Here is a 24,996-nt window from a genome sequence, read left to right as displayed (position 1 = left end):
CTAGCAAAGCCAATCAAAAGAACTTTTCCTCTGTAATGGAATATATGTTAGGGTGGCCATATGGAAAGAAGGGCAGGGCTCCTGGGAGGGACCAAAAAGGACACAATTTGCTGCTCCGCCTGAGGCAGAGGCTTCATCCCCTTCTCATGGGAGGGCCAACCCTGCAGAATACCTATCTCCACATACTGTCTGCTACTTCAAAAAGGCTAGTATGGGGCCTAGAAATTCGTCCAGTGGTTTTAACATCAAAATCCCATGCTGATTGGTACTCTTTCTAAAGGTATCTTTTCTACTTACCAAACAAAATGCAAGAAATTACTGTATGAACAATGATGATCCAAATCCAATCTGACGGGAGTAAGAGGGAGAGATGTGACACCATCACAGTCTACCATAAGCCAGAAAAGGGTTAATCCAACCAACTCAGTACATGCACAGAAATAGTGTTGTTTGGGTGCAGACTGTACATGTTCAGAAGCTTGCCAACTATTCTGAACTTAATAGTGAATTCATAAAGCATCAGTCCAGGCTCATTAAAAAAGTGAGCATTACAAACTGGTGAAGTTCAACCAATAAGCTGACTAATTACAACATTTGGAAGCATCACTCATTACAAGTGGAAGATGATGTCATCTGGACCCCCCTCCCTCAATAAAATTCTGTGAAGAGGCAGGGCAATTGCATGATAAAAGCCAGTGCCAACCAAGACTCTAGTCCTGAAGATGTACTTCTCAAGGGTATCTCCCGCCAAACAAAGGACATGCTTCAATCTCGGTTGTGTCTTTCCCAGACATAGGCTGCCTGGACTAGGAGAATGGGTCTCCCAGCTCCCCCCGCCCCCAGCGACGCAGGCCTAGGCCAGGACTTCAATTTTCCCAGACATTTTGGGGGGGGGGGGATTTTGAAATCTCCCCCTGGATCCCGCTTGGGGGCGGGATTTCTGCACATGTCCGGGCAAATCTGGGCATATGGTCACCCAAAAATTGGTAGCAGGTCCCGACATTCGTTACAGAAGTTGAGATCAAGGCCTGAAACACTTCTATATTGTAACTATACAAAGGGTGATCTGTTGGTGGACAGAAGATCCAGCCACGCGCTTGTCTAAGGAATGGGATTAGATAGCGTTTGTATGTCTTACAACTCTAGGGTTATTTATCCTGAAACAATTCAAAATTCTGCATAAGTGAGATTTCATTTTAAGGTGCAAACAGGTGTTAAAGACACAAATTTGACAAGAAAGCTAAATTATACAGGAAGTTGATATATGGCTTCTTTTTGCTGAGATGCTGTGGACTTACATTGGACAATTCCTAGCCCAGTTTTTGCTGTGTAGTCAAAAAACATATGACAATTATTCATCTGCTGCATTCATTCACAGAACTACGTCTCTCTCTCTTCTTTCCCCATTTCCTCAGGGCGATATCCACAGCAAAACAAAGGCACGTATGTCCGAGTTCCTTTGGTTCAAGAGCTCGAAAATGGGAAATGGGGTGCTAAGATCACCCACAGAGACGACCAGTCTGTTGCCCTGAATATCATGCCAGCAGCAAATTGCATTGTGGGGAAATTCCGCATGTATGTGGCGATCTGGACTCGGATTGGTATTCTCCGGACAAAACGAAACCCGGACACAGATACATATATACTGTTCAACCCCTGGTGTTCAGGTAAGGCATGTGCAATGCGTAGATCTCTTTACACATGGCAATAGTGGTGAAAACAATGCCATCAATGTACTTGGCACATTACAACATATGCAAAACCCTTCTCTTAGGAGCTTAGTCTGCATTTATGATTTGAGGTTTTTTAAAAAAGAAATACTGGTAGAACCCAACATTATTTTTCCTTTATATTCACTATCTTGCTTACCTTACAACAGCAACGTGTTTTTCAGGGATCTGCAAACCTTTTGGGTCAGTGGTCAGATCTGGGTTTTTGAGAAAGTCTAGTAGGCAAGGTCATAAAATGGCTGCCATGAGGGATGGGTTGCCCATTCATAAAATGGCTGCCATGGTAGATTTGGCCAGTCACAAAATATCCATTTCCCAGAAGGTAAACTGGGGGGACTATAAAAGAACCTAAGTGAAAGGCACATGGGAGGACTGAGCTGTAAAACATGAAACTAAGGTGAGGGCGGAGGAAGGATGGAGCAAGTGGAGAGTCCAATGGTCTCCCGGTTGGCCTTGGGCCAGTCTTTCCTGGGTGCTAGCCACACATCTGTCTGGTGGATTCCCAGGAATCCGCAGAGCTGACCTGCTTCGGGGAGGGGGGAGGCAAACCTTGCTTCAGCTTCAGTTCCGAAGTGAGGTGCCCCGAAGTACTCTGAATTGAATCAGCGCCGTTTTGGAGGCTCCAAAACAGCCTCCGAAGCAAGCTGGGGCGGCTGTGCACAGCCCTACACAAAACAACTCTTTTGAAGCCAAATAAAGATGGTGCTGGAGTATGCCACTTTGTAGCATGCCAGCTTCCCAATTTAAAAATAATAATTTAGAAAAAAAATCTTAAGAAATAAAATAAAAATCACAAGTGGCAGGGAGCCTGGTGGGTGCCTAGAGAGGTTTCTGCAGGCACATTGGTGTCATGGGCAACATGTTGAAGACCTCAGATGTAATTGCTCATTATGATTTCTCTGTCCAGCCCATTTTACAGACTGGAATGATATAAAGACATAGGCTGTTTCTTGAGTCCGCCATGTGTCAAAAGTACCTTTCCAAGGTACATTTGACAATCAGTTGTGTCAAAACAGCCTCTATCAGCAGAGTGGCTTCTCCCTCCCCATTGCCATTTACCACTATTCCCCCCCCCCGCCCGAATCAACACTAGAAAGTTGAACTTGGCCGTATTTCCGTAACTGAGTTTCACCAAATCAGCATTTTTTAAAATAAAAAAAGAATATGAATCCCTGAATATTTAAAATAGCTTTTACATCAAGAAAACACAGTTCTATGATTATGGGGAGTTCAACGTCTATTAAAACAAAATGAATTGCACAAAATCCTGATCATGGATCTCTCATGTCACATCTCCAGCTTCGCCACACTTCACCAGCTCTGTTTTCCCATTCTGTTCTCCAAGGCAGCCTCTCTGTGCCACATCACCAACTGTCCCCAGGGTTTCAGAAGTAGCTCCTGCTATGGAGAAAAGGAGGTTAAAATCTCCACCGCACGTGCCTGCCCTATAACACACACCATGGGCTTTCAACTATGTTAGCTTCCGTGGATGAAATCAATTGGCTTCATTCATTAAAACAGTTTGTATTAGATCCCTGAAACTTTTCCTTGTCGCCAGTGGTATTGCTGCACCAGCACACAAGGTATGTCAGTAGGATTTGCTTCTCAGTCCAATGCCAGCTGCATTAATAGCTGTCAAAAATCAAGGACGCTCTTTTCTGCGGTGTGCTTCCCTTCCTCAGCGAGAATTCAAAGACCCCCTTCTCTCTCTCTCTCTCTCTCTCTCTTTTGCCTCGACAGCACTTCATTTGGTACAGAATGGAGCACATTTTGACAAAGAACATTCATTAATCTCCATCTCGTTTTGCAAATTTTTATAAAGCAAAGGTGGTAATGAGATGCAAACTGATTTAAAACATCTAACATTTTCTGAGCAGAAGTGTGTGTGTGTGTGTGTGTGTGTGTGTGTGTATGTGTGTGTGTGTGTGTGTTTGTGTGTAGTCAACAATATGCCCAACAGTGGTAGAAGGATTACAGAAATCAAGCAAATAATGCATTTACTCACACAAATGCCCAACTCACCCATAATATCATTTGAGTGGTGGAAAGACGTGTGTATTACTGAGGCCTGGAGCTTCTGTCTTTAGGGCTGGCTATCTGCCTGAATTTGCTCTTACTGTTTCCCCTTTTTACTTCTGCTTCTGAGTTTTCAAATACAGTGCACGCTTTATCTACCATGAGCACCTCAAAAACGTCCTCTGCTGAATTCTGTGGAATTCTATACATACATGCACAAACACACCCAGAGGAAGATAACACATAAATGCACGTGCAATACTAATGTGTACACCAACCTTTTGCATATTATACTTTGATATCTGTCTGACTGTCTGTGTGTGGGTCTAGATCTATATCATCTATATCTATATCTCCTTCCAGTAATCGGATGGCTTTATCATGTCATTCCCAGTGTAGGGGCCAAACTAGGCATGATGCATCACATAGCAGCAATGTCAGTTTTGTAAGCCCAGTTAGGGATGTTGGAGGAAGACAATGGTGGGCGGGTGGAACTCGATCAACTTTCATCAGCTCAGCCCTGCAGACTCTGTTCCAACTGGTGGAATTTCCATTTCATTTTTTTTTGCATAAAAATTTCTGTAAATTATGTTTTTGCAGAAATTGTGGTCGCAAATCATGCAAATGTCCATAATTTGCGCAATATTCTTCTGTGAATTGCACAAATTCACATAATTTACACTGATTCCAGTCATAATTTGTGTGTATTATGCAAGTTTGCACAATTTACAGCCGGAATTGGCGCAAATTAAGGAAATTGCAGCTGCAATTTGAACAAATGGCACCAGTAGGTCCCACTTTGGGGGTCCAGGGAAATGGCGAATTTAGGAGAAATACGATTAAGTTCCCAGATTTTGGAAAACAGCCCAAGGCTTGGCTCGCAAATGCAAGCTGAGCTGGGGGATCTGGGGAAATCTGAGCCTAAACAGGGGCTGATTTCCCCAGACGGCCATTCCTAAGCCCATTACAGCCTTTACCCTTAAATATTTTTACACTTCGTTGCTCCTACTGATGGGGCGAAAATCGACCTGGGCCTGCGAGGGCAGTGGACGTCCCCATGTCCTGCCCTCCCAAGTCCCAACGAATGCGCTGGGTGGATTTTCACCCCATCACTGCTGCAGGACAAAGGGGGCACAAGTCTGGGTGGAACTCACTTCCGCCCTAACCTGTGCATACCCTTTGTCTTTTCCCCTGGTGCTGTAACGGGCACTTAAGGCTATGATTGGCATTGAGGGGAGTCAAATCACATTTTCTGGGGGCCCTGGAAAGTGCGCAATTCTCCTGGCATGCTGGGGGAATGGTGCACTTTCCAGAGTCTCCAAAAACTGTGCATTGCCGAACTCTTGGCTGGGCTGGCTCCCGGAACAGGGCCGGATGGGGAGGGCTCAGCGAACTTGTGGGGCAACGCATGACTCATAAAACTTTGCAACACAAGATTCATAAAACCCAGGCATTTAACACCATTTAACAACGCTAAGTTTGTTTTTTAATGGACCCCCAGAACTGTTGTTTTTAAATGGATACTGCTGTTTTTTTGTTTTAAAGTTTTGTATACTTTTAATGTTTACTCTTTTTGACTTTTGTAAACCGCCCAGAGAGCTTTGGCTATGGGGCGGTATATAAATGTAACAAATAAGTAAAACAAATAAATAAAACACTTGACAAGAGGTGACATTTTAATTGTGCTTTACGGATCCTGCTCAAAACACTTAGCAGTTGCTATCATGTTTTGCTTTTTGCTCTTACAATGACAGGGAATTGTGTGGGGAGAAAGGCAAACCCTACTGCTATGCTTGATGAACAAAAGGCAGCCTGTGTTCATTATAGCCAAACCATTTGGCAGTATTAAATGCTGACATCTATCATAAACATGGTGCTTGTAATTAACGTGCTTTTATAAACACAATTCTGTTGCAGAGGATGCTGTGTTTCTGGATGATGAACAAGAAAGGCAAGAATATGTCCTAAATGACCTTGGGGTTATTTTCTACGGAGACCCTGAAAATATAAACTCCAGGAGCTGGAATTATGGCCAGGTGAGTCCTATTGAAAGGAGTGGGCAGAGGTTCGGCTATTTATCCTTCAGTCTAAACTCTTTCTGCATCACGGTGCTGTACAGCATTGCTCAAAACATGCTCTCTCAGGCTTTAGATAGACACACCAGTGCAACGTTTAAAGATAGGGATTTAACAGAATTACTCAAGAGTTAAGGGCTTACCACGTTTGGCCCTGCACCTCAGTGCTCTTTGGGGGGGGGGGCGGAGTTGGGCTGAGAGGCTAATGAGTAGTAAGCATAGTTCCAAAGATTAAGTTCAACATGCTCCTTCTTCTCAACACCTAACAAGAGATAGGTAACAACCTACTGCAATACCTAAAGCTTCAGTTATCTTCAGAATTGGTCCCATGTAAAGTGCATTACAGCAGTCGCTCAGTAGCCTGTCCTTGAGGTTACAAACATGTGGATCAGCATAGCAAGATCTCTCTTCTCCAGAAAGGCAATTGCCTTCATAACGGTGTGTGTGGTTGTGCCGTTCCTGCTGGTATCTCTGATCTAAACCTCTGTCATCTTGTCCCTATCTTATCTCATCTCTGTCTGCCTCCCACAGGCACCCTCCTCTCGTGCAAGCACTGAGTCATTACTGACTCTTGAAGGGACACCAGCTTTCGTTGACGTTTTCTTGGCAGGCCTTATAGCGGGGTGGTTTGCCGTTGCCTTCCCCGGCTGTTATTACCTTTCCCCCAGATTTTACCGAGCTCGGGAGGATGGAAGGCTGAGTCGGCCCGAGCCGGCTGCCTGAAACCAGCTTCCGCTGGGATCGAACTCAGGCCGTGGGGAGAGTTTCAGCTGCAGAAACTACTGCTTTACCGCTCTGTGCCACACACAGCAGCCAGTTAATATAGACCCCGTGCACACGTCACCCTTTCCATCTCATTCTCTCAGCCAATCAGCTCACACATGCAAATCCTCCACAGTGGCCAGTGCTGATGCCTGTTTATGCAGGAGCAAAACAGGTTCCAAGAGTACCCCTTGGTTCCTAAACTGAACGGACATGGGGTTTATTGACCCATCTGTCAAAGGAAAGATGATCTCTTTAGTGTAGGGTTTCCTATCAGCAGTACCTCCATCCTGCTTAGATTCAATTTCAGCCTGTCTAAGCTCATCCATTCAGACACAGCCTCAAGACTCTGGTTTAGCAAACCAGCCTTAGATGCTTAGTTAATGAAATATAGAACTGGAGGGAAACAGTATTGGCTTATTTATGATACCCATCAGCAAAGCTCTTGATGATTTCTGTCAGCAGCTTCCTATAGATTATAGATGTTAAGCAGTGTCAGTGATAAAAGACAGACCTCGTATGTCAACTGCCAGGGGGCCGATATGGCATCACCAATGATGACCCCTTGAGTTCATTCTGACAAAAAAGGAATTGCTTGACAAGTAGATCTGACATCCCCACAAGCTATTCAGAACAGGCTAATGAAAGTAAGTGATCTGCCTCATAAAAGCCACTGAGAGGTCACAAGGTATTGAGAAGGAAGAATCCCTTGACAATAGGGCTGGCCCATGAAGCAGGCAGTGAGGCAGGAGGAGTGGTGAAGTGCACCCCTTCTCTCCATGGGCAGGAGGGTTGGCCACTGCTGCTGTCACCAGTGGGTACTGCAGAGAGCCTACCAGCTATTGTCCCACTATGGCACTTGCCGCAGTGAAAAAGCAGCCAGCAGGGCTCTCTGGAAAACTTGTCCTCTGGAGTGCCATGTTGGTCGAGGAAGCAGATGGTGCTAGGCTGAAATGCCTGGTTCTGAGGGGGCTCTTCCTCAGAGCCAGGCATGGTAAGGGTGTCCCAGGAGATCACCTGTACAGGCAACATTGAAGTTATGGTCAACAACTCCAGTCATTCTTGACCACTGGCCATGCTGGCTGGAGCTGATGGGAGTTATAGGCCAAAACATCTGGACTAGTCTGATAGCATGGGGAACGAGGTCTAATAGCAATATTTACTTTAGAGCAAGGAAGACAGAAAGGAGAGGGGATTAACTGAGTAGAGAGGGGATTGCTTTTTGAGGGATGTGTGATATCTTTGCTTTATAGAGGACTGTCCTCTATTCGAAGGCATCCCTTAAAAAGTCCCATTTAAAGATAGCATAAGAAGAGAAAAGCAGCTGCCTTGAAGTTGCCCATCAGCAGCTAGCATCTGGACAGCAGACCAAGCAAGCAGGCACACAAGTCCACAGTCTTGCACACTATGGTGAGATAAACTCTATTTCAAATTAAATTATAATATTAATTTCTCGATTTGCATCTATACATATGAATTAGTATATGCTACGTTCATGCAAACCTCTGTCTCTTTATGCAAGCCTCTGTAGGCTTATGCCTACAACTCCCAGCATGCCTTGGGTGGGAGAGAAAGTTTATCAGGCTGTGGCAGCCAACATCTGAAGGGAGAGCATCTGGAGAGAGAAAAGAAAATAATTTAATTTGTTTTAAAGTTACCTCACAGGCCTAGGACTAGCTTACCTTGCAGGGTTATTGTGAGGGTAACAGAGGGGGGAAAAAGAAATTTATTTTTTTTAAAGGTTAACTCACAGGCCTAACACTGGCCTGCTACTTTAAAATGATTACCTCACAGACACAAATTTTAGGCGGCTCGAACAAGAGGAATTTATTATTAATCAAATAAATTTTATAAGCATTATTCACGGACTCGAGCAATGCCAAGTCCGTGCATATCAGGTTATGCATTTATAAACCACAGGTAGCAATAGTTTGGGTGCAAAGTTTGGGTACACAGAGGAGGGCCAGGATCTCTTCTCGATCCTCCCAGAGTGCAGGACACGGAATAACGGGCTCAAGTTAAAGGAAGCCAGATTCCGGCTGGACATCAGGAAAAACTTCCTCACTGTTAGAGCAGTGCGACGGTGGAATCAGTTACCTAGGGAGGTTGTGGGCTCTCCCACACTAGAGGCATTCAAGAGGCAGTTGGACAACCATCTGTCAGGGATGCTTTAGGGTGGATTCCTGCATTGAGCAGGGGGTTGGACTCGATGGCCTTGTAGGCCCCTTCCAACTCTGCTATTCTATGATTCTATGATTCTATGAAAGTCCACTTTTATTGACTTGTGTTGCATAATTATCGAACGATGGCCTGATGTTATGAAATCTGATGAAAATGAGGGCAGGCCAAAATCAGAGTAAAGGCTGCCTCAGCCAACAGCTGCAAGAAAGAGAAACTTGTGTCATAATTGCTCCTAAGCACTATGATTATTAGATTGTAAGCCTATGCGGCAGGGCCTTGCTATTTACTGTTTTACTCTGTACAGCACCATGTACATTGATGGTGCTATATAAATAAATAATAATAATAATAATAATGATGATGGGGAAAAAATCCTGGATGGCTGGGGAATGCTGGGAGCTGTAGGGCTTTCTCCCCACCAGCTTAAACATGCATAGGATTGTGCCCTTAGAAGCTTAAAATGGTTGTATATGTCTAATGGAGAGGGGGAAAACACTTACCAGTGAGTTATTCTTGCTCCAGGATAGTTTGCAGACCAATCCATAGAACAAACATCCAGCTTTTCAAAGATGATATTGTTTCTGGGGAGGTCTTAACTTCTACCGTGAACTTAGATTTGCAGCGTAGGATCATAACTTATTATTTAGTAATAAGGTTCTATTCTGTTCCAAAGGGGGGGGGGAGGTAATGCAATCATAGGTAACAGAGCCAAGGAGATGAATTCTGTTAAATGCAACATGCCCAATCTGATGCAATTGCAATAGACAGTTCCACCTCATGTTGGTTCTGTTAACTGATCAGTGGCGTTATAAATTTGTTGCTATTTTTGACCAGTTAGCATTTTTAAAGAAACGGAGACCAACCTGAATGTGTAAAGAAGAGCTTCCAGGACTGTTATGGTTGAGGTTGCAGTATATAATCGTCTCATTTGTTTACCCCCGCTTAGAGTGGCTTGTAATTGAATTCATGTGCCTTTGCCACCATTCCGGCAATTGTTTTCTTAGGGACGGTGTCATTTTTGGTTGCTATGCAATTTCTTCTGAGCAAATTGGACCATATCACAGGGCAGGCTCTTTCATAATGAATTCTGCTCTATTTAGGCACTTCTGCCCCCTATTTATTCCTGTCCTTGTTGTCACTGGATCACAGAATTTAAAATCCTTTATAAGAGTTCATTCTCAACGAAGACAGTTTCAGGCCACTTGCTGTTAACGGGTCTCTCTTTGTGAGTCGTCCTAGGCTGTAGCCCAATCAAGAGGAAGTAACTAACTTTCTCCTGATTGGCAGTAAGCCTATATATGTAGTAACTTTTTATTTTGACGTTATCTAGAGTCAGCAAAGTGGCTGGGAGAGCCTGAGTTGGTTTTGGTCTGATAAATGCACGCATCCTTGGAGGTCAGTGCTCATTGGCATCTATTAGCTCTAGAATTACCACAGTTATCCAAGTAAGCCTATATATACCATTTGCTGGGGAACATGGGTGGGAAAGTGCTGTTGCACTGTGTCCTGCTTGTGGGACCCTGGTCGACAGCTGGCTGGCCACTGTGTGAACAGAGTGCTGGATTAGATGGACCCTTGGTCTGATCCAGCACGGCTCTTGTTAAGTTCTTAACTATATTTGGAGTGACAGAAGAGAAAATGTTTGAATTAGAATAGAGGTGGGCATTTTGTGGCCCTCCATATATTTTGGCCTACAGGTCCCATCAGTCAGTATAGCTAATAGGGTTGATGGGATTTGTAGGCCAAAACCTTCGGAAGGCCACAAGTTGCCCATCCCAGGATTAAATTTAATTTGAGCTAGGACTTGTCAGTGCTAACCACTAGAACAGGAGTGGGTCAAAGAGAGATCGCCAAATGTTTTGGTCTTCAACTCCCCAAAGCCCTGAACATCATGGCTAATGGTCAGGAAAGCTGGGAGTAGAAGTCCAAAATATCTGGAGATCTATTTGCTACCCACCTGTACCCTAGAAGAACACATTTGTAATGCCAGGGCTCAAATGCTGGAGTGTGTGATTGCATTTGAATATTTTAATTCAATAGCCACACTTCTGGAGATGACCATTTGAATTCAAAATGGCTACTGTTTCTTTAAGCTGTGTTGACTGTATCCAACATACAGTTGTTTAAAGAGAACAACTACAAGCATGCCAGAGACATAAAAACAATCCTCTTTATACATGCCTTGTAAAAATGGCCAGGATCTGAATCTGGATTTCTTTGGGGCTGATGCCAACCCACTCTGCATCCATCCATGCTGCACCATGCCTGCCCGGTCAGGCTTCTGATTAAATATAACAACCATTTTGTCATGCTGCCTTTTATTTAATTTAAAACCATTTATATCACCCTTTTTATCTGTAAGGAGATCAGAGTGGTGTGTAGTAAAACAACAACAACATTAAACACCATTAGACCAAGTGCCCAGATGGCTTTAAGCAGCAGCCGTCAAACGTACAAGACTCTGACGCTATCTTTTGCCACTATTTGCACCACAGGTCCCCATTTTTTCTTTTTAAATTATTTTCACCTTTACAAGATCTGCCTTTCCACACATGAGCTGTACCACTGTTTGTGATCTGCAAGTTGGGCCCTGCGCCACCAGGTTCCTATACCACAGGAGGTGGTGAGGAATGACCTCCCTCAGGAGATTCCTCTTTGTTGCCTTTTGGAGACATTTTGTAACTTTTTCTTAAAAGCCTTTGACTGTTGAGGTTTGGAATGAAAGCTTTATATGACTGCTGCTGAAATGTGTTGGTTTTGTTGTTTGTTAGTGGGGGTCAGATATGTTAATGTTTACTTTTACTGTAACTTTATAGTTTTATACTATTGTAAGCTGCCTGAAGGCTTAGAGAGCTATAAATGGTTAAGGGTTTTTGTAGTTATAGTTTCAAGATCGATGAGGGCCACATTTGAATGTCACACCAAACCACACTTTAGTGATGGGAATGAGCTGCAGCAATCTTTTTGCTCACACAATTCCCAGTCCTCTCTTCCAGCACAACTACACAGTATGAACCTTTCACTTCTGGTTTAGCTTAAACACACCTTGCCATTTTGTCTGATCCTACAAATTGTTCTTTATTAACTTTTTACATTTCTGAAACCAACCAACTTCAAACCCTTGTTTATGAGGCTGGCTTGTTTAACAAGCCATAGTTAAGATAAATGGTGGTTTAGGATATGAACAACAAACTAAACTGTGGTTAGCTGGAGTGAAAAATTCTGAACTCTGCCTCACAGCAGTGCTGTAGGAAGAGAGTGGAGTGGGGGAGCGTGCAAACCAGAACTCAGCATGACTCATTTTTGACAAACTAAACTATGGTTTAGTATGAAGTCTGAACATAGCCAACAGCTATTTCAGAAGGTTGGTGACATGAAAGACACGCCATTAACCCACCATGGCGGGTACACAGGGCCTTGCTAGACGAGGCCTTAGCACGCTGTGAGGCCCGGTTTCCCTGCTGTGCGTCCAGATGACGCACAGGGGAATCCGGGGTCAGGCCGTGCTGAAGCCTCCCCTAACGCGCCATAAGCGAAGTCGCTTATGGCGCGCCTTTTCCACAGCCCCGGCCTCAGGGTCTGTGGCTTTTTGCTGCTACTCGCTTACTCGCAATTAGCTGGGAAAAGCCATGGACTGGGCACAGCGCTCATACGAGTGCTGTGCCCATCGGGCAGGGGGGATCCCGGGGGGGAGAGAGAGGGGCAGGGAGAAGGCCGGACCCGCCAGGAGAGAGGGGGGGGGAGAAAGCCTGACACGGCATCGGGGATGGCAAGAGGGGGAGAAAGCCAGGCACGGCATCGGGGATGGCAAGAGGGGTGGGGAGAAGATCGGAGATGGCAAGAGGGGGGGAGAAGATCGGGGACGGGATCGGGGATGGCAAGAGGGGGGAGGACGAGCGAGCAGGCAGGGGGGAATCAGGGGCAGGGAGAGCGGGGGTGGTGGTTTATTTTTGTAAAAAAAACCTTACCTTGTCCGGAGTCTTCGGGCCGCATGTGGCCCCTTTAACAGTAAAAAAAAAAAAAAATGGCCGACGCTGCAGGGCTTCAGTAGTCCCTGCGCATCGTGCGTGTAGGAGGCGGGGCAGGGCGCGCTAAGGTTAGCGCACCGTCGCCCCGCCTCCCTGCCGGCTTATCCGGCATCGTCTAGCAAGGCCCACAGTCCACTCTCATCTGTGGTTAGCAGGTTTTGCAGGGTTTTTTTTTTTTTTTTACTGCTTCCAACCCTGTGACACCTGTTTGACCAGGACAAAATAAATGAATGTAAGCAGCCCAGGTAGCACTGCTTTTGTTTTACCCTTTTCAACTCCTGTCTGTCTCCAACTCTAGACACCGCTGTTTATCTGTGTTAACTGTGTAAAGGTTTATATACTGTGTTCCTAAACAACTTCAGGTACCTTGTTCAAAACTGATCATTTTCTTTCTCCACAGTAACACAGCTGTATAATTCATGTACAGGAAGGTCTGTCTTTCCTATCTGGAATTGAAACATTACTGTAGTTTCTCTTATGAGGCAAGGAACATTTGTTTCTTGTTTGCTTTCCAGAATGAGCACTGAATTCGTTTTCTCTCTTTTCCCCTGTTTATTTAGTTTGAAGAACGTGTTTTGGACGCTTGCCTATTCCTGATGGACAAAGCACAATTGGATCTCTCCGGCCGAGGGAATCCAGTCAAAATCGGACGTGTTGGCTCTGCAGTGGTATGCAGCAAACATATATTAGGTGCAATATGTGGGGCTTAAGATGTCATTTGTTTCTTTATCAGTTATAAAACTATATTAATTAGGAAGGGTGAAATGACCTCATGCCTCATGCAACAGATTTTGGAGTACCATTGAAAAGCAGCAAATTCACAAATATTTAGCTTATTGTATTTATTTATTTCCACTATGGACAAGAAAGGGGACATTTGGATTTTCTGCCTCAGAGACCAAATATCTTGGGTCATCTTTGTATGCAAAGTACTTTACAGTCCATTATTTTTTTTATCCTTCCAACGATTTCTTATGTGGGTCACTAACAGTGGAATCTTACACTTTCAGTGGGGCTTACTTCCAGGTAGATGCACATAGGATTGTAAACTAAACTTCTCATTTTGCACATGGCTGAAGAAGGGCTGAGAAGCAAGTGACTTGACCAAGGTTGTCCAGGACATCCACATCTGGGCAGTGGTTTCATCTCAGCTCTTCCAAGCAGGGGACTATATGCATTGGATCATGCTAGCCTCCTCCAGTGTGAAGACAATGAAAGCTGGGAAGTTATTTTACGGAGACTCTGTCTTCCTTCAGCCTGTGTCAGTTCAGCCTCTTTTGTACTATGTACTAACATAAAATCTTTCCCCTCTCAGCTGAGCTAGTCATGACATTAAACATCTGTTTTTGTAAAAAAATAATAATAATGGCAGGTGCAGTTGGGGGGGGCATTTTCATCAGGATAACAGTGATTGAGGTAAAGTTTACTCCTTTTTTCCACAACCATGACCCCAGTGAAAATCCCCCAAACTGCTATTAGTAGCAGAGGGGGTGGATTTGTTGGAATTGTGGTGGACAGGAAGGCTAAACCTCCAGTACCTATGAGCTGCAGTACTGATGAATACTGTCTCTACACATGCCATTACTTTTTTAAACACACACATGCACACATGCATGCACACAGAGTCATGGTTTATCTCGGATACCAGGTTTGTATGATTTGTTAACCATGCCAACAACTCACCCTCGACAGGTTGGCACCCCTTGTAGGCTGTTGTATTGTGCAAACCTGTCAAGGGTGAGTTGTTGGCATGGTTAACAAATCACTTGCACCCCATGGGTTGTTTTAGGGTGGTGAGTGGTTTCTTAACCATTCCTACAACCCACTTTGTTGGGTTTGCAGAACCCGTCAACCTACAAGAAGGTTCCTGTTCCTTGAAGGAATTCCAGTAGTGGGAGCAATTTAGGGTAGAGGCAGGGAGGTGCGATTCAGCAGACCTTAAAAACATAAGAAGAGCCTGCTGGATCAGACTGAGGGTCCATCTAGTCCAGCACTCTGTTCACACAGTGGCCAACCAGCTGTCGACTAGGAACCCAGAAGCAGGACATGGTGCAACAGCACCCTCCCACCCATGTTCCCCAGCAACTGGTGTATATAGGCTTTCTGCCTTGAGCTTGCCGAAGTTCTACGAATTTCATCTCAAAGCTTGTTCTGATTGAAGCCTGTATCACAGTGCGCGCTTTGATTCCCCCTTTTTGCATGAAAATCCATATGTATTTTCATGCATTTTTTTCCAATTATATATATATCCATTTGAAATGTATGCATCCTTCTCCTATTTGGGTGCATTTTCCAAAAGTATACATTTTTTCATGCGCATTTCTCAAATGTGCGCATGCTGTCAAATGCACTTTGGGAGCTGGGGAACCACATTGCCAGCTTGGAGATGTGTGGATTTTGATCGCAGATTGCGTCCCAGTCTGTGTTTGATCTGGAAGGTACGAACTGGCTTAAATTCTTATAAAAAAAGATCTGAAACGAATTTGTCATACATCCCTAGGTATATATGACAAATTCCCTCTTCTACACAACTATTCAAGGTGCAGGACTTCTGTCGCCATTTGCATCTGATCGATCTGGTAACTTTGATGCCAGAGCTTACTAGTAGTCTGAATTCATTGTGCATCTTTCATATAGCTGATTAATTACTCATCCAAATGTCTGATAATCTCTTGGGCCATTTGGATAAGCTATGTTGTGCTCTATGACATTCCACTGCTATATCTACATTCAGCTAAAATACTGATATGAATATGAGAGACTATGGGTGTTTCCACATGAGGCTTTTATTGTGTAATTGCCCTGCCTCAAACATGGAATGTTATGGGAAGATGTCATCATCTTCCATTTGTAACCTTGCCATTTCCCCCTCCCCCCCAACAGCTGCTTCTGTCTTTTTTCTTAACACACACACACACACACACATACACACACACAGACACACAGAGTTCAGGAGGGAAAGATAGAAAAGCTGCACAATGCCTTTTGATCATGGGCTCTCGGAGCCCTGCATTTGGAAGCACCCTACAATGCTGCCAGTTTCTGTTATGTGACTGTAAAACCTAGAATATACTATATTATCATCTGCATTCTTTTCCTGCAATGACAATCTCAGCACCAGAAACAAATACTGTCAGAGCGGCTCAAATGCACTTTTAGTTTCAAGTGCCTTGTGTGAAAATACCTTCTGTACTAACCAAATATATTTAATTGAAACTGGGACTTTGTTGAAAAAGGTGTCAGTGCTTGGTATTTAAATTCTGTTCTTGGTGGCTGCCTTGTATGTTTTGATAGAGGCTGATGACCAGTTCGTTCCGTAACATGAAGAAGATTGGGATGACTACAGCATGGAATTTTGGAATACAAAGCCCATGCAGCGATTTCCCCTTCTATAAAGGCTCTGTGTTTGGCCTATAGAAAAATGTAACAACTTCTTCAAAATGAGGGACACAGTAGTAATTAGACCAAGAGAGAGAATGTAGCAGTGGGGCAAATCAGAGATGGCTCCAAAGTAGGGAAAAAACCCCGAATAGCATTCCTCTCCTATAATAAGAATATAATAAGAACCCAAATATTGCTCTCCCAGCTCATTTTGGATGAATTAAATAATTGGCGATTTGATGCCTTTTTATAGTACTCCAAAATCTATACCCTGAGGCAGGCTGCTTCACCCTACCTAGTAGAAGATGGAGCTTTGTCTAAAATGCTGGGTTCTCAACACACACACACACAAACAAGCAAACAAACAAAAAATGGAAAAAAGGAAGAGAAGGACAAACTCTAATATAAAAACATGAACTGTTGTAGCTGCAATCCTATGCTTGTTTACCTGGGAGTAAGCTCCATTGAACTCAATGGAACTTACCTCTGAGTAGATATGCATAGATTTGTTTGCTAGGTTTGCTAGATATGTATAGATTTGTTTGCTAGCCTAGGATCAAGAGTTTCCTGTGCTGAATCTTGTCTCTGCCTTAGATGGCCTTGGACCAGCTGCTCTTCCTTTCTCAGCACACACACACACTCAGTAATCTTTGTTACTGGGGATAATAATGCTGTCTTGCCTTACAGGGTTTTTGTAAGAACTATGTTATGCATGTGAATCCCTTTGAATGCTTGAAATATACATGTTAAGTATTGTTATAATGCTGAATTTCGGTAACATGTAGATGATTTGATATTTAATCCTGAAGGTTTGTAATAATTATTACAGTTTTTGCAAGATACTTCCATAACCTTCTTCTAATCAAGGGTTGGGTATAAGGTAGATCTCCAAATGTTTTGGACTTTAACTCCCATAAGCCCCTGCCAGCATGGCCAATGCTCAGGAATGCTGGGCATTGAAGTCCAAACATCTGGAGATCTACCTTCTGCCTACCACTGCTCTAGCCCACCAAATTTGCCATTCAGTCGTCACAGTAGGTTTTTGATTGTTTTGGATAGCAAAATGTGCAAATATCGAACTACAGTTCTGTCCATCAAGCAGCTTCTTCTATCTTTCGGGGCTGCCAAGGGTCTCGCCCTGAAACCCCTTTAGGTCTCCTGCTGAATTCGTATCTCATTCAGTCTCTGGGTTCACGGGAAGTCGATTTTCTAATTAGAAACCAGTAGTTAATCCAGCCAAAAGCTTTTCAATGAGAGTCGTGATTTATTTGGCAAGAATGTAGCTGCCTGGTATTAACGTAATTACAAGGTGCAGAGCAAAGGAGCTTTTCTGCATAGCCTCCACTGATTTGGTTCAAATTGCTGAGAGGAAATGTATTGCTCACTAATAGCTATCCATTTAGTCATTAGTCAGCAGAACTCTCACTTCATATGGTCTTACCTTGAGCAAACTTAGACGAGCAAAATCTTTCTTGTTTTCATGGGGGGAAAACCACGGTGGCCCCAGTTTTTTTTTTCATGTACTACTTATTCAGGAGGAATTATTCTAAAACAGGTGGAATTGCATGGGGGTGGTGGAACTGGAACAAACAGAAAAAGCTTGTTTATTTTTTTTTTTGTAAAATTGGTCAATTTCTTTCTAGGACATGTTTACTTCCCAGTAAATGCTGATAGTTTGGGGCAGAATTGTATGGTCTTTTTGATGTGGTGATGAACTCACCAAGAACTGAGGTGTTGGGTGCATAGCATGATGTGGGAATGCCCCCAATGCATGTTGAGATTTTACATACTTCTATGGTACAGCCAAGCTTGTAGGAGGAACATGAAACGCAATTTCTGCTGGCATTCAGGCATTCGCACAATGTATGATGGTGACCTGAAGCCGGAACAATGTTTGTTGAACCTTTTTGTTCATTAAATAATTTTTTCTTTCAGATCAACGCTAAAGATGATGAGGGTGTGATTGCTGGGTCCTGGGACAATATTTATCAGTATGGAGTGCCACCATCGTCTTGGACTGGAAGTGTAGACATTCTGTTAGAATATTACAGTTCTAAAGAGCCTGTGCGGTACGGTCAATGCTGGGTCTTTGCTGGCGTCTTCACCACTTGTAAGTATGAGATAAAATGCACAGCGGAGAAAGGTGTTTTGTAGCATGAACACTATTGCCCTTTCACTTTAGAAAGGAGTGTTTATACAGGACTTCATTTTAAGCCTGCAAGTACATATACATTATAACGCTAAAACTGTTATCTTAATGCACGATATGCCTGAAAAAATATAGTGGAAGAAGCAGCAGACCCACTTGTTTTTATTTATTTATTTATTACATTTTATACTGCCCAATCGCCGAGGCTCTCTGGTTAATGTACAATTAGAACCATAAAATACAACAATTATCCAAATAAATTTAGCATGTTAAAAGTTAAATGATGCAATATAAAATCAGATAAATTACAGTCCAGGAAAAGCCTGTGTAAAAAGGATGCGTTTAAAGGATGTTACATTTTCTGCCTCCCGAACCGCATGAGGGACAGTTTTCCAGAGGGTGGGGGCCACTACAGAGAAGGCCTGTCTCCCTTCCCTTGTTTCCCTCTCCCCCAGTAACGTGTAAAAAACAATCTGAATAATTATTGTGTTACAAGTTTCCTCATCCCTGGAATTGGAATCCAAGGAAGTACTATTGAGGCAGGGGAAGTTATAACAGGATAACATGGCACCAGGGGTTGTATCCAATGTTAACAGGTCCCATCCCTTTCAGTGGGGCTACTAACATTGTATACAACCCCATGTGTTTGTCTTAACTATACATTACTGGGAAAAGCAGCATAGGAGACACAGCTTTGCTACAGCATCGGGTTCCAGCCTTCCTTTGCGGTTAACATGTAAAGAACCCTTCCCCAACCTGGTACCCTCCAGATGTTTTGGACTACTACACCCATCATCCCTGACCAATTGGACATGCTGGCTAGGGCTGATCTGGACTATCTCTAATAGTTCAGATTATAGTAGCCAGCCTACCATTAAAGCAGACGAGAAAACATGCTGAGAGAGAGAGCAGCTAAGTGCAAAAAGATGAAACGTGTGAGAGGCAGAGGCGAAGAGCAGTTGAGGTGACTGGGAGCCAGCAGTGATTCTCAGACCATGCAGTGAAGAACACTGTCCTATATTATCATCCTGATATTATGAGCTGGAGGTTAAGGCTGAGAAAGAATAGCTTGCATACAATGAGTGGACTTTTGGCAAACAGAAATATGCACCCAAGTCAGCCTTCATCAAAATTAAATCCAGTACTCTATCCCCTATATCACAAATGTGGTATAAAATTACTTACTGCAGGCAGCACACCCTGAGTTTGTTCCTGAATCATTCAGGATGGTGCTGCAATCATCTCTTTCAAGGATCAATGTCCTTTCTTCTCATCTGCCAGCACTCTCCATTGAAAGTAAACACTCCGATGCTAAAATGTGAAGCTGGGAGATGGATGCTGGAAATCTTTGTTTCTGCTGTTGCAAAGTGACTCGGCCAGGAGATAAATATTCAAGACATTAGCTTGGGTTTTTTGTTGCTGAAAATGAAGATGTTGGAATGTACATCTCTATTTAGACATATATTGCTTCATGTGGGAGACACACACTGTAACAAACACCCTGTTTATGTCTCAGTTGGCAGAACTCCAATGCAAACCGATCTTCCACTTCACATTCATGCCAATATTAGCAGGTACTGCCAGCTATTAAAAGCATCTCTGCTTGACTAATCTGTCTTCCCCTACCGTCACATATATTAAAAACACATCCATCATAATAGGTGGTATTCAGATCCTCTTCTATGGTGCAGTCACCAAAGTAAGCAAAATTGTGTGTACCATACTCTCACGTTATGTACCCCACTGGAAAGTCAGTGAAGATACAGGATCTTAAATTTGATGGGATAGATCTGTTCTTATATGCATCCAGAACTTGATAAGGTGGATTTACACAAATGCTACAAGGGTTAAGTTAAATTAAAGATCTAACCATGTTCTCAAATATCACGGCTTATCTGCAAGGAAATTAACGTGTTATGCTGTGGCCTCTGTTCATCTTTAATGCTTAAAACAACCACACTCCACTTGCTGCTCCAAGTACCACTGCTACCATGCTGCAGGAAGTAGAAAAAGGAGAAGCTAGCTATGTGGGCAACTTGTGGGCTTCCAGATATTTTAGCCTACAGCTCCCATCATCCCGCACCATTGGCTATGCTGGATAGGGCTGATGGGAGTTGTAGGCCAAAATATTTGGAGGGCCACAAGTTGCCCACTGCTGTCTTGGGGTATAGTCATGCTCTCTGTTCCAAAGAACAGGAGCAGCAGGAAGCAATGCATGAAAAGATAAGAGTAGAGACCATACAGAACATGGTGTTGAAGGAATTGTTAGCTCTTCCAGAAGGGGTTCCCGCTGCCTTATTAAGAATGCAGGTGGATTTGCCCTCCTTCAAGTCAAGAATCCACAAGAGTATTATACTTTATGGGGAAAAGTTAATGAATCTAGATGAAAATAATTTAGCTAAACAATGTTTCAATGAACAGTTGAAAAAGGGTGGATGGGCACATAACTGGTTAACTTTGTCCCAGCTCTATGCCAAGGAGGTGCAGGAACTGCTAGCTAATAACAAAATGAGTATTGGAGATAGAATCTATGAGGCTGATGCCCAAGGAAATGCAATAGCTAGTCAATTACAGGCCTTCTCTCCATGGATTAGTCTTGTTAAGAAAGGATAGTACTTTTCAAAATATTTGCTTGACCTATTGTTTCCTGCCCTAAGAAAGGCCTTTACTGCCCTTCGTTTTCAGACAATGCCCTCTGCTTTCTTGGAGGGAAAGTATAAAAAATCCTGCATGCCCAGCGGATCTGTTTTTGTGGCTCTGGGGAGATCGCAGACCTAGCGCATTATCTTTTGCATTGCCCTCTGTACAATGAAATCAGGGAGAGTTTTCTAAAGGAACTATTGCTAGCAAGAGCGGGTTGGCACACTAGAGACATTATCTGCGATCTACTGGCGGACCATAGTAAAGTAATCACAATCAAGGTAGCAAAGTTTGCGGCTGCAGCCCAAAAAATCAGAAATAACTTTCTAAACGAAGTCTACGTAGATTGTAAGGGGGACCATTTGATTTAATAGTATTATAATGTAATCACTGAAATTAACCTTGGGTGGATCTACACAGCGTCGTGAAGACGTCGTGAAGGCGCTTGCGTGCGCCTGCAGGGCGCCTCGAAACTCCTTGTGTAGATCCTGCCTGCAGAAGAGACGGAGGAGGAGGCAGCGGCGGTGGCCCCGCATCGCCCCTCGTGGGGACGGGGCGAAAAGTTTGCGGGCTCGGCGCATCCTTGCCACCACCACCGGAGGCTGGCGGGGAGGTGGGCGGCGGCAGCGACGGCAAGGATGTGCCGAGCCCGCAAACTTTTCGCCCCGTCCCCGCGAGGGGTGATGCAGGGCCGCCGCCGCTGCCTCCTCCTCCGTCTCTTCTGCAGGCAGGATCTACACAAGGAGTTTCGGGGCGCCCTGCAGGCGCACGCAAGCACCTTCACGACACTGTGTAGATCCTCTCCTTGCGACTTAGGCATGTATGTTACTGTTGCGATAGCAAAGGGTGGGTGCTACAGATAAATGGAGCACCCCTGGAGTGACCCACTGACTGACTCCTTGGTTGAGCAAGGATTGTACCTCGAATATTTTGAATATTTCAAATAATGTGTGTTGCTATATGTGAACAATTCTGTATTTTGTAATTGTGCTACAAACAAATAAACTATTCATTCATTCATCATCATCATCATCATCATCATCATCATCATCATAATGACGAGGAGGCCTTAATTCCTATGTCTGTCATGACGGTAGATATCAGATGCTCAGCCTGGGAGCAGGCAAGTACTTTCGATGGGCAAGCAGAAAGAAGAAATCAGGCAAGCTGAAGGCAGGTAGCGGTCCTCGTTTCCTTCCTCAGTTACATGTTGCCCTGGCTAAGAGAAGGCAGTAGATCTGAGAGCTTTATATTGCCCAGCAGCATCCGATTGGCCCTCTAGTGTCACCTGACTTGTCAGGCCAGGAGACGTATGGGCTGTTGTCGTGAGAGCATCCTGCCTGGCACTGTCATTCACTCTCTTCTCTGACCAGAAGCTCCAGTTGAATTCCTAGTTAAAGGGCAACAGTAGAAATGGACAAACGTATCAATTTCTGTTTCCCTCAATTTCTCATTTTTTCAATCTTAGGTTTGGTTCATCCCAAAGTTTGAAAATTAAAAAAAGTTCTTATAAAAATTTGTATGTATTTTTGTGTGCATTGCTCGGAATACATGTGCCTTTGTATGCAATTCTACCTAATATACACAGTTTTGCAAGCAATTTCCCTCATATAACGCATTTTGAATGTTATTTTTACTAATATGCTTTTTTTCCTCCTCTGCACTTTTCCATTACACATTTTTGAGTGTAGAACTCTACTGCAAAATTTGGAGAACTGCAAATTTTGAAGGATAACTGAGCTTTAGTTCACCTATCGATTTGAAGGTGTGAAATGCATTTCTTCCCCATCGCTAACCAGCAGCACCTGAAACTGCAGGCTGCACATGGGTCCTGTGTGTCTTGTGAGCATCAGAAGCAGTGCATGATCACCTATAATCCCATCAAAACTCCGCAGAAGCTCATGAGTGTTATCTGAGATTTAACCTTTTATTTATGACGTTGGTGTGCTAGGGATGTACAAGAATTTAGTTCCAGTTTGCAAATCATCAGAACTTGCCGTGTTCGCAATCTAGAACGTAAACACAAATGGGAGTGCATTTTTCATAAAAAGCTTGCACATTCCCGAACTTGTGGTTGCCTTAAAAAATGTGGATTGTAAAAACAAATGCACATGCTTTAATAGATGGGAGGAAGTGCACACTTTTGAGAAATGCACACTTTTCCTGTTTGAAATGGGCTCTTTCCACATTTGAACAAAAAGGAAAACAGGTCACCAAGAAAAGTGGGAGCAAGGTGAATCGAGTTTTGAAGTGGAGTTTGAGGGATCTCAGTGAGTTTGTGAATCTCTAGTTCTCCCATCCCTATTACAGACTTCTTTTCCTATGCTCAAAGTGGTTTACCTCCACAACATGTTAAATCACATAAACGATAAAAAATCACGATGATGAATAGCAATTCCATTTCCCTAGAACTCCAGAAAAGTTTGCCCGCACAGCCCACCAATAAAAATCACATTCTGTGGCAATTGCATCCATCTTTTAAAGCACTCACTTCTGTGTTTTGTAGGTGCACATCTTACACCAATTACCTCTGGTTTTAATTTCTAGCTATTTAAGGACTTTGAATGCACTATGGATGCAACTGTTTAGCTTTCCAAGGTTACCATATTGAATATTTTGGGACAGTCATCTGTTAAAAATGCTAAAACATTCTGAAAAAGAAGGAGCCAAGCCATTAATCTTGAAATTGTCAGCTGAATTATTTCCAATGAGCCCTGATGGCTCGTGCGCTAGAAGTCTGGGAGAGCATTCGAATTAAGCTTAATCAATAGGTGCATATGGTATTGGATGTATCCAGGTAATTTGTCATCGGACAATTAAAATGAATGTGCAGTGTTACACTGTAGCTACCTCCAGGCTACAGAATATAAACTACTGCAAGTGTGTCAAAAGGAAGGCTGGAGCGTCTTCCCTTTAAGGTTGGACCAGTGTGGTTTTGAATACTCTACCACACGCCACAAATTATTGAGTTACCTTCCATGCATGGAGGCCACAGGGCTAATTCACCAATGGCAGCTATATTATGCCTCAGAACCAGTCTTTCCTCCTCATTCTCCTCTAAATTACCAATGGGAATGCTGATGGGGAGGTATAAATGGACATGGAGGGAATGAGACGAGGGTGACCACAGGCATTGCCTGAAAAGAGGAAATGCAACAACAAAAAGAAGAAGATAAAAGAGGACACCCATTTGCATATGTTACTGCATATGTATCCATGCAAATTTAGAAAAAACAACTCTAATTTAAATAGAAATGGAGTACATCTCATCATAGTGAGGAGGACTAACCAGGTGACCTGTGCACCTGCTCAATCTGCTGCCCAGGGGCTAATTCTTGATAGGAGACTTTAAGGCCCCAGCTGCTCTCCCTGCTTATGGTTCTTTGACTTTAAACCAGACTTGGACTGGGCAGCCCACCAAAGACAGGACTGTCCTCTGACAGCTCTTCAAATAAATTAGGGCATTGGACCACCCTAACTAGGGGAGTGGAGCGCTGTCTGTGCGCTGCCCTGAGATCCCAAATAATGACTTAATAAATATAATTTATTAAGAAAAGATAGTAGGTCACTATCCTTTATCTCTCAAGATGAAGATTTTTTTTTAAATTAGATTTTTAAAAAAGTTAATATTTTATGGAGGTGCAACTGATGCTTTGGGGTTTAGTTGGAGGGCCCACAGCTCCAGGGTAAGTTACACGCCGCTTCCTTGCTCATATCCCCAGGATTAATTCCTGGCATCTCCTGTTACCAGAGCCCTGGTGGCAAGGCTGGGAAAGATCTTTGCCTGAAACTTTGGGGGCAGCATAGGCTATGTAACCTCTGTAGGCAAAGGACTTCTGATGGTGATAATCAGCTGCTTGAAAGCACAAAAATGGAGGCAGCAATTGTGAGTAACCCACAAAGACAAAGGCTAAACAGCACACAACTGCACAAAACATAAATACCAATCAAAACACGGGTAAACAGACTAATATAATATGTTAAGCTGAAAGAAATTGCAACAGGACATGTAACATGAATTACATATGTTTGTA

At 43.5% G+C, this 24,996-nt stretch overlaps 1 protein-coding gene across 2 annotated transcripts in view; it reads left to right on the top strand.

Annotated features, from left to right (window-relative positions):
* Positions 1-24,996, top strand: part of F13A1 (coagulation factor XIII A chain) — a 102,588-nt gene that overhangs the window by 41,485 nt on the left and 36,107 nt on the right. For both annotated transcript variants that reach the window (XM_063130321.1, XM_063130322.1), the window contains exons 4-7: positions 1,416-1,667; positions 5,664-5,782; positions 13,353-13,460; positions 18,109-18,283. In XM_063130321.1, the coding sequence (XP_062986391.1) occupies positions 1,416-1,667; positions 5,664-5,782; positions 13,353-13,460; positions 18,109-18,283 (654 nt within the window). The remainder of the gene's footprint in view (positions 1-1,415; positions 1,668-5,663; positions 5,783-13,352; positions 13,461-18,108; positions 18,284-24,996) is intronic.

The sequence above is a fragment of the Elgaria multicarinata genome, chromosome 7 (genome assembly GCF_023053635.1).
Source record: "Elgaria multicarinata webbii isolate HBS135686 ecotype San Diego chromosome 7, rElgMul1.1.pri, whole genome shotgun sequence".
NCBI lineage: Eukaryota > Metazoa > Chordata > Lepidosauria > Squamata > Anguidae > Elgaria > Elgaria multicarinata.
This window is presented reverse-complemented; position numbering and strand designations above follow the sequence as displayed.